A 16303-nucleotide genomic window follows, 5' to 3' on the forward strand; every position below is an offset into this window, starting at 1 on the left:
TGTGTGAGTGGGTTATAAAGGAAGGTGACCTCTCAGAGCCACACACACCAGCAGTGGTAGGTTCTCACTTGTGTCATCTGTTAGCCCAGCCCAAACAGACTGGCTTATCTTACAAAGAACCAGTCTAACCTTATGAGGCCAGAAGAGTCTTTTGAGGAAGACAGTTTGAAACCTGAACATAAGATGGAGAGAGTGCATTAGCAAACCTGTGAGGTGATGAAATAGTACACAAAGTGCTCAAACAATGGTATTACGGGATACGGGACAGAGAACCAGTTCTTTTTTTTTTTTTTTTTTAACAGAGAACCAGTTCTGAACTCAAGCTCGGCTGCTTTAAAAATCAATACTTGGGAGACAAGTGATGGTCAGAAAGGAAAGGTTGCTTTATTCAGGAAGCTGGCAGCCTGGGACTATGGTGGACTAACGTCCCAAGGACCATCTTCCCTGTCCAGACAAAGCCAGAAGGTTTTATTTATTATTATTATTTTTTAAAGATTTTATTTATTTATTCACGAGAGACACACACAGAGAGAGGCAGAGACACAGGCAGAGGGAGAAGCAGGCTCCATGCAGGGAGCCCGATGTGGGACTCGATCCCGGGACTCCAGGACCACACCCTGGGCTAAAGGCAGGCACTAAACCGCTGAGCCATCCAGGGATCCCCCGCCAAAAGGTTTTAAAGGGGAAGCTGTGGGACATTGGGGGCTGGAGGTGGGCTACCTGCAGAGGAAGGTGGTGCCCAGGTGAATAGTCATGGACATGACCTTGAACAAACTTGGTGGCATCAGCAGCAGCTGTGCTCCAGTGTGGGCAGGACTCCTCTCCTGGGGAAGTCTGGTCCTTCCCTCCTCAAGGCCGGTGGTCTGCAGATCTCAAGGATAGTAGGTTAGTTTATCTATAGGCCAAGGGACTTAGGTCAGCAAGCAAGGAGTGCATAAGCTTGAGACCTATTGGAGTGGTCTTACAATGAGTTTCCTGACGTAAATGAAGGAAGATGTGAAAACGTGGTTGTGATTATAGCCTGTTGTCTTATACCTATATACTTGTGATATAGATTTAGTTATTTGCAGGTTATGGTGATCTCTTTTGTAAGATTCCTGGTTTGCTTAAGAGAAATCCTTTCTTAACACCAAGTGTGTTAGATTAGGTCACCTGTGAGACCACAGCACAGGCATAAATACTGTTACTACTCCAATTTTGTAAATAAGGAAACTGAGTCGTAAAAGGGTAAATAACTTAGTCACGGTACACAGCTAGTAGGGGGCAGAGCCAGGCACCAAACCCAGGCAGGCTGACTTTGAGCCCAAACTTTGTTTGTTTACTTATTTATATGTTACCCTTTTTTTTTTTTTTTAAGATTTTATTTATTCATGAGAGACAGAGAGAGAGAGAGAGAGAGGCAGAGACACAGGCAGAGGGAGAAGCAGGCTCCATGCAGGGAGCCCGAGGTGGGACCCCAGGATCATGCCCTGGGCTGAAGGTGGCATTAAACCGCTGTGCCACCCGGGCTGCCCAACTCTGATCTTTTTAAAGATTGACTGACTGATTGATTGATTGATTGGAGACAGAGAGAGAGAGAGAGGGTAGAGAGGCAGGGGGAGAGAGAATCTTAAGTGGACACTGAACTAAGTGTGGAGCCTGATCCAGGGCTGGATCTCATGACTGGGAGACCATGACCTGAGTCAAAACCAAGAGGCTTAACCCACTGAGCCACTGAGTTGCCCCTTGAGCCTGAACTTTTAATAACACTGCCCCCATTGCCCTATGCTTTCCTGAAGATTGAGGTTGTTTTTGGGGCAGTGAAAATACTCTGTATGATATTATGGTGATGGATATATATCATATATATATTTGTTCAAACCCATTGAATATACGACACTGAGAGCGAACCCTTAGGTAACCTGTAGACTTTGGGTGATGATGATGTGCCATCATCGCCCTTGGTAAAAAACGTACCATTTTTGTGAGTGGTATTGCTAATGGGGAGACTAGGCATGTGTGGCAGTAGGGGTATATGGCAAATCTCTGTCTTCCTCTCAATTTTATTGTAAACCTAAGTGTGTTCTAAAAAACATAGCCTTTACAAAGACAAAAAATTAGCAGAGTCTCACCCTTGAAAACTTAATCCCTATTTTATATAATATTCCCAAATTATGTATAGTTGCATTGACCAGTGAATCTCAGTCAAAGATGGGAGGAAAAAAGATCTCATTTCCCCAAAGGAAAGGTGTGTGTGTTGCTACTGGTACAGCAGGATCTCTCAGCTCCTCGGTGCCCAGGCCTGCTCATGAGCCTAAAAACTTACCCTTAGGGGCACGAAGCTCTGGTACACAATGCCTGGGTAAGAGGCACCTATTCCTTCGGAGCTTCACGTTACACACTCGCATTCCTGCCTGCAAAGGGAGATGCATACCAGCACACCTCACCCTCCCCATCCAGCACGTCCCTAGGTGTTTATACAGTTCATTCTCTGCCTCATGGACTTTTGGCAAGGCCCTTTCTTGGGCCTAGCTTGTTTTCTCACATTCTTCCCACCTCACTTCATCCTTTTTCTGGTTCTTGGCTGCTTCTCCTACTCCCTAGCTGATCTCAGAAACCTTTGATCTCAGAGTAATGATTACAGTCCTGCGGGCGAGCCTTACACAGAAATGGTTGGGCATCTCCCCAGCCACATGCCTGCCTTTTACCAAAGACAATGTCAGAGCAATTCTGGTGAACACTCTGTGCACCCCCGCCACCGTTCCTGCACGTTCTGTGGGCAGGTGGCTTGGAAAACCACAGCCCAGAGCGGGGGGGGCCTGCAGAGGTCTGGTGTTCATGGGTCTGTAAACGAGGGGCTCTAACAGGATGTTTGTGCTCCTTCCCTAGCTGGCCTGCTGCTGTGGTTCCGCTGGCTGCTCCCTCTGCTGCGGCTGCTGCCCCAAGATCCGACAGTCCCGGAGCACCCGCTTCATGTATGCGCTCTACTTCATCCTCGTCGTTCTTATCTGCTGCGTCATGATGTCAAAGACCGTGGCTAATGAGATGAAAGAGCGTGTAAGTCTGCCTCTTTCCAGCTCTTCCCATTTCCCACAGTTGATGGGGAGGTGGTGTGGGAAACCTTCAGTTAAGGGGATGGAGCCCAGCTGCCCTGGTGTGGTTTGGGGTATCCTTGTTTTCTCTGAACCTTCCTGAAGCCTCCTTGGTGCTTTGCTGCCAAGCAGGGGAGCCATTTAAGGCCTGGAACTTTAGTACAGATACAGTCCAGTGCTTTTGGTGTACTGTGTGTTTTGTCATAGCCTTGTGTATGTGTTCCTCCTTGGATGTACAGTCTTGCCTTGTAGACTTCTGGACTTCCCCCTGTTGTAGCTGCCACGGTCTCAAGTAGCAGTTGTTATAAACTCAGTTTGGTGACATGTCATTTGTAGGTTGGGTGTCTCCAAGGGTGAGTGATGGATTTCTAGCCACGTCTTAGGCAGCGCCTACAGAGATGGGCCTGGTTATGTGATGCTGAGGAACACACGTAGGACCTTATCGTGGACTTTCCCCATAGAAGGCCTTTTCATCAGCCAGGTGATGGGGGACATTTGGGGTTTTTTGAGGGAGCCCCCCAAAAAACATTTCCCCTCCTAGGTTCTAAACAAATTGACAAAAAAGACTATGGAGTCAGCAGATAGATGCCAGACGTCCTCTTTATGCTTCGTAAAGCTGATGTGAGACAGTGTGGCTTGGATCTGCAGAGAAATGGGCTTCCCACTATCAGACCCCAAAACGAGTTAGACTTTTCCCCTGGGAGACCCTACTCAAGCACCAGTCTCACTGGGCTGGGCCAGACTTCCCCTACAGAGGTAGGCAGTTTACCAGGAAGAGCAGCAGGCATGTTACAGCTCTTGTCCAAGGAAAGAGGGACAGGAAAGGCTAGCTGTCCAAACCCAGTTTTCCTGGGGCCCAGCAAAATGAGGATGGGAAGGAGGCCAGGAGCAGAGCTCTAATGGAGCCCCTCCATAGTGGAGGTGGCACCAGTAGGAACAGTTTCCGAGCAAGTGTCTGTTCTTCCAACCTTACGCTGATTCTACAGACTCTCTTAAGTACACTCTCAAGTGCTTCAAAACAACCAGTTCCTTAAAAGCACTTGATATATTCTTATCTATTAGGCCCTTTGAAGTTTCCTGTTCGGTAATGCTTTTATAATTGTGGATGTATGGTCTGGAATATAGTGGGGCTACTGTCAAAGCTTTTAAATTTGTGATTCTTGGGCAGCCTGGGTGGCTGTGTGGTTTAACGCTGCCTTCAGCCCAGGGCGTAATCCTGGAGACCTGGGATCGAGTCCCACGTCAGGTTCCCTGCATGGAGCCTGCTTCTCCCTCTGCCTGTGTCTCTGCCTCTCTCTCTCTCTCTCTCTGTGTGTGTGTGTGTGTGTGTCTCATGAATAAATTAATAAAATTTAAAATAAAATAAAATTGTGATTTTCCTCTGACTGCTTTAAACATTGGCTTTCCTCAGTAAGACACTGCTGTGGGAGCTCCGGGGCAATCAAACTTGTGAAAGATGGGGCTTACCATGCAGAAGACAGGGTGCAAAGTCTTCTGAGGTATAAAACAAGGTAGAAATTACTAAGTGCCAAATGAGCAGATGCATGAAGTGCTTTGGAAATTTGGAGGCAGGGAGACCCAGAGCTAAGGCTGCCACACCAGGCTTCACTCCATGGTGGTGGTAATTAGTACCAGTTCTCTTCATTATACCATGGTTTGATCTTGTATGTTTGTAGCAGGAAGTTTGAGAGGAGGAATACTGAGAGGGCATTTAATCTCCCATTTAGTATCTTTGTTTTTCAGGTAACCTCATGTTCTCTTTCTAAATGCAGCAAGCATTGGTTTGAGTATCCACCGTGGTTGTGGCCGGAACTCTGAGCATGTATCAGATGTCTCTGGTGCAATTCCAGCCCGTAAGAGGTTTTCAGGGTAGGTAGAATTAAGCCTAGATCCAAGAAACAAAACTCAAGACTACAAATATGTAGTGGTGAACCCATCAGAAACATTGTTACTCAGGGAAGGGTTCATTTGGGAGCCCTAGGTAAACCTTTTAGGATATGACTTTAATAGTAGTAATTCCAACATTCAGTTGCCATCCAGATAACCTGCCCCTTGAAACAGTCCTTGACAAGTTCAGCCAGTGTCTGTGATTTCTGTCTTCATAGAACATTTAAGAAACAGAAGATGTTGAGTGGTGTCACTAAGGGTCACTTCATGGAAGTGACTTGTGTAATGACGATGACTATTTTAATTGCTAATATTTATTGGGTGAAACCATGTGCCAGGTTTTATTCTGAGCATCTTACCTGAATCCTCTCAGTTCATCACTGCTGCACTCAGCCGAGCAGTAGGTGCTGTCATTATTCCTGCCTTACAGATGAGGAGGCTGAGGCACTGAAGCAATGAAGCACCTTGAGTGGTCTCCAGCTCTAAGTGGTCCAGTTGGGATTTGCACCCAGGCTGACTGTGTTCTTAGTGCCTGGGCTGTGTACTGCGTAGGTCGACAGGAGGGAAAAAAAAAAACAAGGACCAGGCGCGTGTAGAAGGACAGAGATGAGATATACGTAGGTAAAAAGACTTTGCAGGAGTTCTGGTGCTAATGCTAGGCATTTGGCTGTGGTCTGATGGCAAGTTGGCAGCCATGCCATCATCAATTCTTGAGCAAGAGTGTGTCCTTATAGAAACAGGTGTTTAGGGAGGTGAGCCCAGCAGTGGTGTGTGTGTATAGTGTGATTTGAGGTCGGAGCAGGGGGTGGGGGATTGAGCAGGGAGGGGAGAGGGGCAACTCTGACTCCTCACATTGGCTCTTGTACGTGTTTCTATGCCTGTCTTTTGAATGTATGCATTTAAAAATGGTTTGGCTGGACTTTCTGCATAAAGAATGAGGTCCCTGTGGGCGAAACCAATCCTTTTCCATTTTTAAGGCCTCATAGGGTGCAGGCCAGCTGGTCACAAAGTCATCTTGTTTGCAGCCTATAGAATGGAGGCTGACCTCATGCTCAGGCGATGCTCGAGGGTGGTGTTGAAAGATCCCCTTGTGGGGACACACTCTGGGCTTCTGCTGCAGTCCTCGCCCCCACTTTGTTGGACGTGGAAATGTCTGAGGCTGTGATGGGAAGAGGAGAAAGTGGGTGTGCTGGTAACTGCCCCGATGGGAGCATCTAATTGCCTCCCACCCAGCATTCTCACATTTGCATTCAGAGGATGGGGCTCCGTCCAGCGCCACATGGGTCTTTGGTGCGTGGGTTAAGAACACAAGGGCAGCCCTTTTTTCAGTTACTTTCAGTTTTTGCCTTGTTTTCAAAACGTGGCCTATGTTTAAATGTGAGCAGGAGGAAACTGCAGGGATCTGCAGAGCCAAACTTCATTCCGCCTCCTTTCTCTAGGGAAACTCCTTATTCCCATGAGAACTTTGGCTCAGAGCAAACTGTGCCAGTGCTAGTGGTGTGGGGTGGGATGCCTGTCTGCTCCTGGAGCAAGGTTCTCATCCTGAAATGTAGAAGCCATTTTATGACAGGTCATTCATGTCATTAAGCATGTAATTCATGCAGGTGTAGTCTTTTTTTTTTTTTCTTTTTCTTTTTTAAGCTTTATTTATGTATTTGAGAGAGAGAGGAAAAAAACGTCCCCAGGAGAATTCCCTCCACTGCTGAGTGTGGGGGCTTGATCTCATGACCCCAAGATCATGACCTGAGCCAAAGTCAAGAGTTGGAGGCTGATGAACCACATAGGCACCCTAAGCAGGTATAGTCTTCATGTGGTTTTGGAATGTTGGTGAGATCCGGAGCCGACGGCCAAGAAAGAATTCTTCAGACCTCTTTGGTGCAAAAAGGTGGTTTTATTAAAGCCCAGGGACAGAAGCCCTGGGTAGGAAGAGCTGCTACAGCAAGATTGTGGGGAGTAGCTGATTACATACTTGGGAAGTGGGGGAGGTAAGGACCAAAGGAGGTGACCAAAAGGACTTTCGTATGGTAAAGAAGACTCTCAGGATGCTGGAGGCGTGGCTATTGTCAAGGTTATTTTTCCTTGTAGTAAGGCATTTTAAAAAAATTTAAAAATAAAAATAAACACATTAAAAAAAGATTTTATTTATTTATTCATGAGATAGAGAGGCAGAGACACAGGCAGAGGGAGAAGCAGGCTCTATACAGGGAGCCTGATGCGAAACTTGATCCAGGGACTGGGGATCAGATTGGAGCCAAAAGCAGACACTCAACCACTGAGCCACCCAGGTGTCCCTGGTAAGGCTTTTTTTTTTTTTTTTTTTTTTTAAAGGATTTTATTTATTTGAGAGAGAATAAGAGAGAGAGAGGGAGCTTGAGTGTACAAACTGGGGGAGGGGCAGAGGGAGAACCAGGATCAGCAGACTCCTTGCTGAGCAGGGAGCCCAACCTGGGGCTCTGTTCCAGGACCTTGGGATCATGACCTGAGCCGAAGACAGACACCCAACTGACCGAGGCATCCAGGCGCCCTCTGGGAGGCCTTAAGACTGCTGGAGTTTCTGCAGGAATGCTGTATCCCGCCTGCCTCAGGTATTTGTCAGTGGGCTGCAGGTTATAAGGAATTTTTATTTATTTACATTCCCTTCTACCTTTGTTTCCCACATCAGTGTAGAAGGCAGGGTGATGTTAGGGCTCCAGGAAATGGAGTCTACCAGCTTCTGAAGGTTAGGCTTTTGGTTAAGAATGCTTTTTGCCTTGTAAATCACTGAGACATTGTAAACTGCTAGAGACTCAGGTCCTGCCAGACTGATCTGTATCACTTACCTGTTTGTTTGCCTTCCTCTTAGCTTGGAGCCCCGAGGAATGCCACACGTAGCCCACCTGGGGAGGGGCGCGGGGTGGGGGGGGGGTGGGGGGGTGGTGTCAGCTTGTGCTTTGTCCTCAACTTACCTTCTGCTCCCTCATCAGTCTTGAGATATCTGATGCCTAGGGGACTAAAAATTCATTTCAGAAGGTAGGATGGCCAGAAAGACTCCCCAAACCCCAGAGTGAGCTCAGGGTGTCAGGCCACCGTAGGAAGAGCCTAAACTGTCCCTGACCTGAAACGTCTTGGATCCATTTACTTCCCTCCCATCCCACGCTGTTCCCTGCTGCTCTGATTCATTGAGGTGGGTGGTAGGTTAGTGCCTGACCTGGCTAAATCTTTGCATTTTATTTTCCTCAGAACCCAGACACATGCTCCACGTCGTGGAAGACTGGTTTTTGTATTGTTACATGTTTTAAATTTAAATTTTGAAGAATTATTTCTTGTATTGAGAGGAGTGGCTATAAAGGTCTTTGTTTTTGACCACAGCCTTTTTTTTTTGTTCCTTCATTTGTCTTATTTATTTAATGAATTTTTTAATGTTTTAATTAATTTAATTGATTAAAGTAAACTCTATATCCAACATGGGGCTCAAACTCAGGACCCCAAGATCAGGAGTCGCGTGTCTTCCGGCTGAGTCAGCCAGGCGTGTCCCTTCATTTGCTCTAGAAGACATTTGTTTCTTCTTACCTGGTCTCTTTGGCAAATATGTTTTACTTTATACAGTATTTTCTCCTCCTGGGTTTAGGTCTGTTTTCCTGTGGGTAAGTGAGAATGCAGAAACTGTGGTCCTGGGATTGGCTGTTCTTGTCCTGAATGCAGAGAGCTTGGTGGTTATTTTCAGCCCCTGCTGGTAATGCTGCAGGCAGAGCAGGCTTTAAAGGAATCGTGAACAAGGTCTGTAAGATGTGGACACGAGCAGGACTCGGCTGCAGTGCTTGCAGTGTGTTAAACGCAGTTCTTAAATTCCCTTCTCTCCCAGGACTTGCTCAGCCAGCCTAACGTTAGAATCCCGGCCCCAGCGGCAGCCAGTGCTGCACCCAGAGGTTGCAGGGGGAGCCCAGGACATGTGCATTGTCCTACAGGCTCTTGTTTGGCCACTGGTTTTTATTATTACTAAAGTTTAAACTTGGCGCCTCTAGGAGGGGCGAGCATGCTGTAGCTCCTCATGAGTCCCATCGCAGGATGTTTACCGACACCCTGTCTCACACATTTACCTTTACTTCTTGCCCCCTGAAGAAAGGCATTTGGATTTGCCACTCCTGAAATAGCTTAAACTCTCCGAGTTCACAAATTTCTGACAAAACTATACATTTGAAAATGGACACCAGGCTTCTCTCACCCCACCTGTTACAGTGAGCAATAGGGAGGTTGCTGAGTGGCATGTGCCAGAGTGGTCTGTGCAAATCTATGCATGTAGTCCCAGGATCCAAGAAGCCCTTCTCTACTAGTCTACCACTTGCTCACTGGAATCAGGCATTTTTATCCAAGTAACTATTTAGAAATTGTCTTGGTCGCTTTGCTTCACTCCACTCAGTTTCAGAACTAATGTGGGGTGGAGGTAGGACATTGAACCAGGTCTCGCCTTCTCCAAGTAACATTCATCACCCCACCTCTACCCCCACTTTTATTTATGTATTTTTAAAAGATTTATGAGAGAGAGAGAGAGAGAGAGAGAGAGGTGGGGAGGGCCAGAGGGAATGCAAGAGAGAGAGTTTTTAGTAGACTCCCTGCTGAACTCCAGCCAAGTGGTGGTGGTGGTGGGGTCATGTCCTGAGCTGAAATCAAGAGTTGGGACACTCAAGTGACTGAGCCACCCAGGTGCCCCCCACCCCTTCACTTTTAAAATTGTAAGTAGGTACCGTAATCACAATTTCTACATTTCTTGTGAAGTCCAAAATTCACCAGGGGACAGGAAAGGAGACCAGTATTAAGGCTGCTAACTGTGGATTTCGACCCTTTGAACAAAGGTACAAGATAGGCTTAAAGAATTTTTCTCTATCTATTCGGAAAAATCTGGCCTCTCACAACACATTCCCTAGAGGTGTGATATATAAATTTTTGGATATGTATTTCTCAGTAATTTTCACTGTTCATTATTGTCTTCATCAGGAGGAGAAAGGAGGAGTTGTGGTAGTGGGAAATTCATGTGTATTACAGCATCAGTACAAGATTATGTGGACATAGATGAAAGGGAAATAGTTGACTTGTAGCCAGTCTGGTGCCAAGGCCACACCCAAATCTTGTAGTATCCTCAGCACCCGGAACAAAGTGATCATCTCCGCCTTGCCTGAGCCTGAACCGCTGCCTCCTGCCCTTCTCATTCGCTTCCCTTCTCCTTTCTCCTGGACAGCTCATTCGCTTCCAGCTTTGCTTATTTCCATAGGTCCATCTGCTCGTCAGGGCATGCTTTTCTCTGGACACTGCTCCATCTGTACCCTGGCGATGCCTTTCCTCTCTTTTTTCTAGATTCGGTGCTGACCACATACTTTCCCCAGACACATCATAAAAGTATTGATTCCACTGTGCATCCCAGTCGGTTCTGATTTACCCCCACCAGGCTCCTTGATGTCACATTCCAGTTGTGTTCTTTGGATTTGAATTATTCCTGAATGTCCCCAGCTTTACATGTTCCCTTCCCTTTGACTTCTCTTTCTCCAGATAAGCAAATCCCATGGGTGACTGCTTGCTACATGTATTTTTCCCAGATGATACCCCGTTTCCAAATTCTGGGGTCACTGCAGTGTATAGAGATGAACACAGGACCTACTTAGCAACACCTTAAGATTTCAAAAGGCTCTTCATAAGTACACCGTTTAGTCAGTTTGTTGACATTTAACACTTTGGTGGTTCCTAGTGTTGACAGCTTTGATCCAGCAAGTTTGAGGCTCTGAAGCTTGGTGGATGGGCTACCTTACTTTTGTAGTAATACGAGGAACGGAAAGGCATCAGAGTCTGTGTTATTTGTGGGAAAGCCCTCCCTGTGCTAGTCACAGGGGATTAAAAAAAAGAAGTAAAACAAAGTTTCTAGTTATAGGATCTAGTTAAACAGGTAAGAAATGGGGCAGCCCCGGTGGCGCAATGGTTTAGTGTTGCCTGCAGCCTGGGGTGTGATCCTCGGAGACTCGGGATCGAGTCCCACATCGGGCTCCCTGCAAGGAGCCTGCTTCTGCCTCTCTCTCTCTGTGTGTGTCTCTATGAATAAATAAATAAAATCTTAAAAAAAAAAAAAACAGATACAAAATGGAAAAAAGATGCAGTTTACATTTATGATGTGTTCTGCCCTTTGAGGAGACAGCAAATACCTTATGGTGTGAAGGACTTTGCACAATTTTTTGCCTTATTTCCAAAAGAAATAATGATCTCTTTTAGAGAGTATGATTTAAATAGAAGGTTAGAAGGGTTTTGGGAATTTTTTTTCCAAAGATTTTATTTTTTAAAGATTTATTTATTAGTGTGTGTGCATGGGAGAGAGCAAGCCTGGAGGCAGGCAGCAAGGGAGCAGCAGAGGGAGACAAGCAGACTCTGTGCTGAGCTCAGAGCCCGATGGGCTAGATCCCACAAACCTGAGATCCAGTTAACCAGTTAAGCCACCCAGGCACTCTCCAGGATGGTATTATTCAGTGATCTCTGTGTCCAGTGTGGGGCTCGAACCTACAACTCCAAGATCAAGGTCAAGGGGCCCAAGCCAGCTAGATGCCCGAAAGGTTAGAAGTTTTAATAGTGGGAGTACCTTAAGTCAGAATCCTAACTAAACTTAGCCTCATTTGACAGGTGAGAGGGTGGGGCCCTGGGAAGTGGCTCAGCCCCAAGGAGCGCTGAGATTAGAACCCCAGGAGTGCTGGCCTCCTGGCTACCTGGCCAGTGCCTTTCCTGCCTGCACCACTGGCTTTGGTGTCCCTTGGATATTTAAAGAAGTATAACAGGGAAGTTCAGCCTTAGCAAACTTATCCTTCCTCCTGAATGCTAATCTTTCTTCTGGAGCCAGTGGTGAAGGAGAAGTATTCGTTCTGGAAACAGCACCATCTCTGCCTGTAGCAGCTTCCTTAGTTTGTCTTCCCCACCTGCTGCTTCCCTGTGGTGAGGACCAGGAGCTGGGCTTGAAGGATGACTTTTGGTCTGAAGTAGAAAATAGGAACATCCACACATCTAGTCTTTGTTTGATGGCTTTTTTTGCATGTAAAATAGAAACTGCCTTCAAGTTGTGTTTGGTGTAATTATATTTTAAAAGTAAACAAGTGTCAGCAATGAAGAAGATATTCCACCTTGATCCATAACATGGAGTAGTTTGTCCCAGCGCAGAATGGCAGGCCTTCACGCTGAAGCTGGAAAGTCCGGCTCTTGTTTTGATTTTGATGTTTACCAGTTGAATGTTAAGAAAACTGTGTATCTGAAACCTGGTGTCAGGTGTTCTTATGGAGCATTGAAGCTCTGTAAAGCGGAACTCCCCATTCTTAGCTGGCATTTTGCGTTTTTGTGTTAGAACAAGTGTCAGATTAGCAAAAATAAATAAGTAAATAAAATAAAGTAAGTAAATAGATAAATACATAAAATTGCTGACCTGACTAGTTCTTTGATTCTGGAGTATTTGTTGTATCCAGCAGGGCTACATGTTGTATCCGTGTTTTCCAGAAGTTCTCTTTCTAAACTGTTGTGCTTGTATGTGTCCAGTGTATCAGTGAGTATGTTTCTGAGGTTAAAGGTGGGTTTGGGCCATCGAATCTCAAGTCCTTTATAGGACTGTGGGGAGCTGGTGGTGAGGTTCCACCTCATAGTGCTCTGGGTCCCCTCCCTTCCAAGTGGGAGTGACTTTGGGGAAATATGTTTTCACACAGTTTTATCTTTAGTCTAAATTCCATCCAGACCTAACACCATGTGAGAGAAAACAGAGAGTCCCTGCAACCCTCCCGGCCCTCGCTCTTCCCCTTGCTCAGGCCTCTCTCTCCTGCACACAAGTGAATTCCAGGGGAAAATGATGGTGGGAAATAGTTCTGTGCTACAAGCAGCGATTTGAACTAATGGATACCCTGCTGAGAGTCTTTTTTTTGAATCTGAACCAAGGGCAGAGAAGTTTGATCCTTGTCCAGTAATAATGAGCTTGCCGGGAGCCAGAGAACAAGAAACAATAGTTATTGTCTTTGGACGGGAGGATCCATTACCCTAGAAACTTTTGGGGAGCATCAGGTGTTAAAGAGGATCTCTGTTTCAGGATGGATCTGGCTGTGGGAAGGGGAGAGTGATAGGTTGTGAGAACTGAAGTTTCCCTAATCCCTTTTTCTGTCATCTTGCGAAAGCATCTCTTCATCCACTGTCTGCCGACAAGACCCTGGAGCTCTCTGCAGATAAATAGAACAGACAAGAGCTTCCAGTTGGAAATGAACAGCTCTGTCATTATAAAAATGGGCCCAAGGGAGCAGACAAATACCACAACACCAAACTCAGGAGTTGGTAGCCTCAAAACGCCGGGAGCAGGAAACATAAATATTGTGAAAAGTTGAGTCTCTCGATGCTCTTCAGCATTTAAAGGGGTGATTGTCTGACTTGATTAAACTGTAACCTGAGTTACAGTTTAATGTGCTTGAAAAAGTCTTTAAGGTCAAATGATTCCTTCCTTCCTCCTGTCTTTCCTTCTTTGTTGTGGGAGAGCCAAGCACTGTTCGAGACACAGGGGACATAAGTGTGAGCAGAACAGTTGTTGTCCTTACAGAACCAGACCCCCGGGGGGTGGGGGGTGGGGGAGGAAGAGAGAAGGGTTTGGTAATCAAGTGCGGAAGGAGCCCCTTGATGTTAGGCCGTGTGTATGTATGGTCGGGGGCAGGTTTGAAAGCTAAGTACGTGCACTCCATTAGTGACTTGGAGACAGTGCTGTCAGCTTAGCCATCGTTTCTGTTGACCTTCGGGGTCACGTTAGCGCTGAGGAATGTTTTCCCTGTGTCCTTGTCTGGAGACAGGGTTGCTGAGGTGAGGTAGGAGGATTGAAAGGGAATGGAGTGTGTGGCCCTCTAAAGCAGTCTTGAGCTTAATCACTAGGGGGTCAGGCATTTCGGGGGTATGGTTTTTAAATTTCAGTGAGACTGTTTCAACAGTCTTAAAAATAAGTCTCAAATTATCTTTTGAAATGCCAGCTTTCATCAGAGTGGGTTTTATTTTTGGTTGCACAGGGTGTGTTTGCATAACAGATGTGAGGACTTTTTTCTGTGAGAGCTATTGAGGGCTTCTGGCCTACAGAAAGGAGCACTGTGACTCCCAGGCATGTCCTCCTCCATGTCCTCCACCCTACAGAGAAATTAAAATGCTTAATTTGCTGCTCTAAAAATGACATATGGGAGATGTACAATTGGATTCATGTAAAGCACAAGTTCCATTTTGGGACAGCAGTGCCTTAGAGGAGGGCAGAGAGCCTCCGTGGAGGTGAGAAGGCAGGATAGAGTTCTGGGACACTCAGAAGGCACTGCAGATGGAACTCTCTACTTCTCCTTTGGCTTTTGGTCTGGAGACCTCAAGTCCTCACCATTTGTCATCGGCCTTTGAGATGTTAATTTATATTCAGCAGTTGTCCTTCCTGGTAGTCTAGGCTGGTGAACTTTTCCTGTAGAGAGCCAGCTAGAAAACATTCTCTGGTCTGGGGGCTGGGTGGTGTCTAGCAACTACTCCAGCCCTGCCATTGTAGGGAAAAAGCAACCAAAATAATGTGCCAACAAATGGATGTGGCCGTGTTCCAATAAAACTTTTATTTTCATGAATTGAAGCTTGCTGGGTTTGACCCACAGGCTGTGAGTGTTTGATTATTGTGTTAGATCGCCAGTGGCCCTATACATATCATATGCAGCTAATCTCTCCTCCCCCTGGGGGAGAACTTCAGTGGCTTCAACATTGCATTGAGGGCACCAGAGTCCTTGCTTACGTTGTAGATCATGGGGATGTGTCAACCACATGCTAGGTCGACCAGATAAGAATAGTGTAGCAATAAATTTAGTGTGACACATTTAACACTGTATCTGTGTTATTCTGCATGGCCTTTTGAAATGAATGGTAAATTATTCACAAAAAAGTAATTTGTATTCTTTTCATGTAGCCAAACCCAAGCATCTTGGGGATCAGGAAAAAGTGTGGATGGAGAAAGTGAGTGTGAGGATACTTTGGTTCCCCTGCTGCTAAGGACTCCCCATTCCTTCCCATTCCAAGTCCAATAGATGGTAAAATGGGAAAGATACTGGGCCAGAAACCTAAATGTCTTCCCTGTCCCGGTCCTCAGCACAAGGACTGGGGACTAGGGCCTCCCAGGAACTTGAAGTTATACGTGTGGTAGAGTCTAGTCTTCTGGGGGATATTAGATTCTCATGTCCCACCTGAGGCAAAAATCACAAAGAGTCAAAATTAACCATGAAAATGCTTGGAATATCCACAAAGTAGAGCACACATGGTTCTGTGTATAAAGCATCTCGCTGGAACGTTAGCTTCTTGTCAGCTTGGATTTTTTTTAAGACCATTTTATTCACTGCTTGTATCTCCATATTCTAGAACAATACTTGGACATAGTGGATGTGAATGAGTGAGTGAATGACTAACTCTGTACCATAATGTATATTTAATCATATAATGTAACGTGTAGTATGGAAAAAAGATTTCACATGCAAACTCTAGTTTTACTGGGTTTAAAAAGTTATAGAAGACAGTCATGCACACAGTTGAATTTGTGTATAATACAGTATCACTGTATTCCAAGTCTATTCACAAAGCGGATTTGGGACTCACTTAGGCCATAAACATGTCTTCCGTCTGGTAAGTGATCTGAATAGAAAGTTTTGCCTGTTGAGATGTTTAGTCCTCTTGTTATAGAAACCCCAGCACCTCTGTGTTCACGAATGATTCTTCACTGGCCTTGTTTCTCTCTGGGCATTACAGAGTCCTCCATCAGACCCTGTGTTCGGTGGGAGGGGTGGGGGGATAGTAAGCCAGCTAAAACAAAGTGTAGCCCTCCGTAGTGAGGCTACCCAGTGTCTCTGGGGTTGGGTGTAGATTTTTTTTCTTGGACTCAGAGGGTCCCATTCCCACCCTACACCCCTTGCAGTGCTTGTGGGCAAAGAACCTCAAGAAAGAGTATTGAGATGCTGACCCTGAGGGGGCCAGTGGAGGATTTTCTGGCTCCAATGCATGTGTTTGGTAGCTCTCCTGACACTTTTCCTTCCTTTCTTCTACTGTCCCTCTTACTCCAACCCTGGAATTCTCAAAAATCATCCTTGGGGAGAGTTTGGCAATATTATTATTAAAATTTAAAACATTCTAACTTTATGATCCAAAATTACCTCCTTGGTATCTGTCCTTGATGTTTTACATGTGTACACAGAGAGATGCACAATAGGGAAAATATCCATTATGCATTATTTATGAAATAATTATGAAAAATCAGAAACAATCTAAATGTCTACCATTTGGGTAGCAGAAGCTAAATTATGGCTGGTACGGACATGAAACAGTCTGCAAGA

At 45.8% G+C, this 16303-nt stretch overlaps 1 protein-coding gene across 1 annotated transcript in view; it reads left to right on the top strand.

The window, feature by feature from the left end:
* The window catches only part of SERINC5 (serine incorporator 5), a 103523-nt gene that overhangs the window by 44958 nt on the left and 42262 nt on the right, over positions 1–16303 (top strand). The window contains exon 2 of the mRNA XM_041752795.1: positions 2869–3036. Coding sequence (XP_041608729.1) covers positions 2869–3036 — 168 coding nt within the window. The remainder of the gene's footprint in view (positions 1–2868; positions 3037–16303) is intronic.

This window comes from Vulpes lagopus, chromosome 4 (genome assembly GCF_018345385.1).
Source record: "Vulpes lagopus strain Blue_001 chromosome 4, ASM1834538v1, whole genome shotgun sequence".
Taxonomy (NCBI): domain Eukaryota; kingdom Metazoa; phylum Chordata; class Mammalia; order Carnivora; family Canidae; genus Vulpes; species Vulpes lagopus.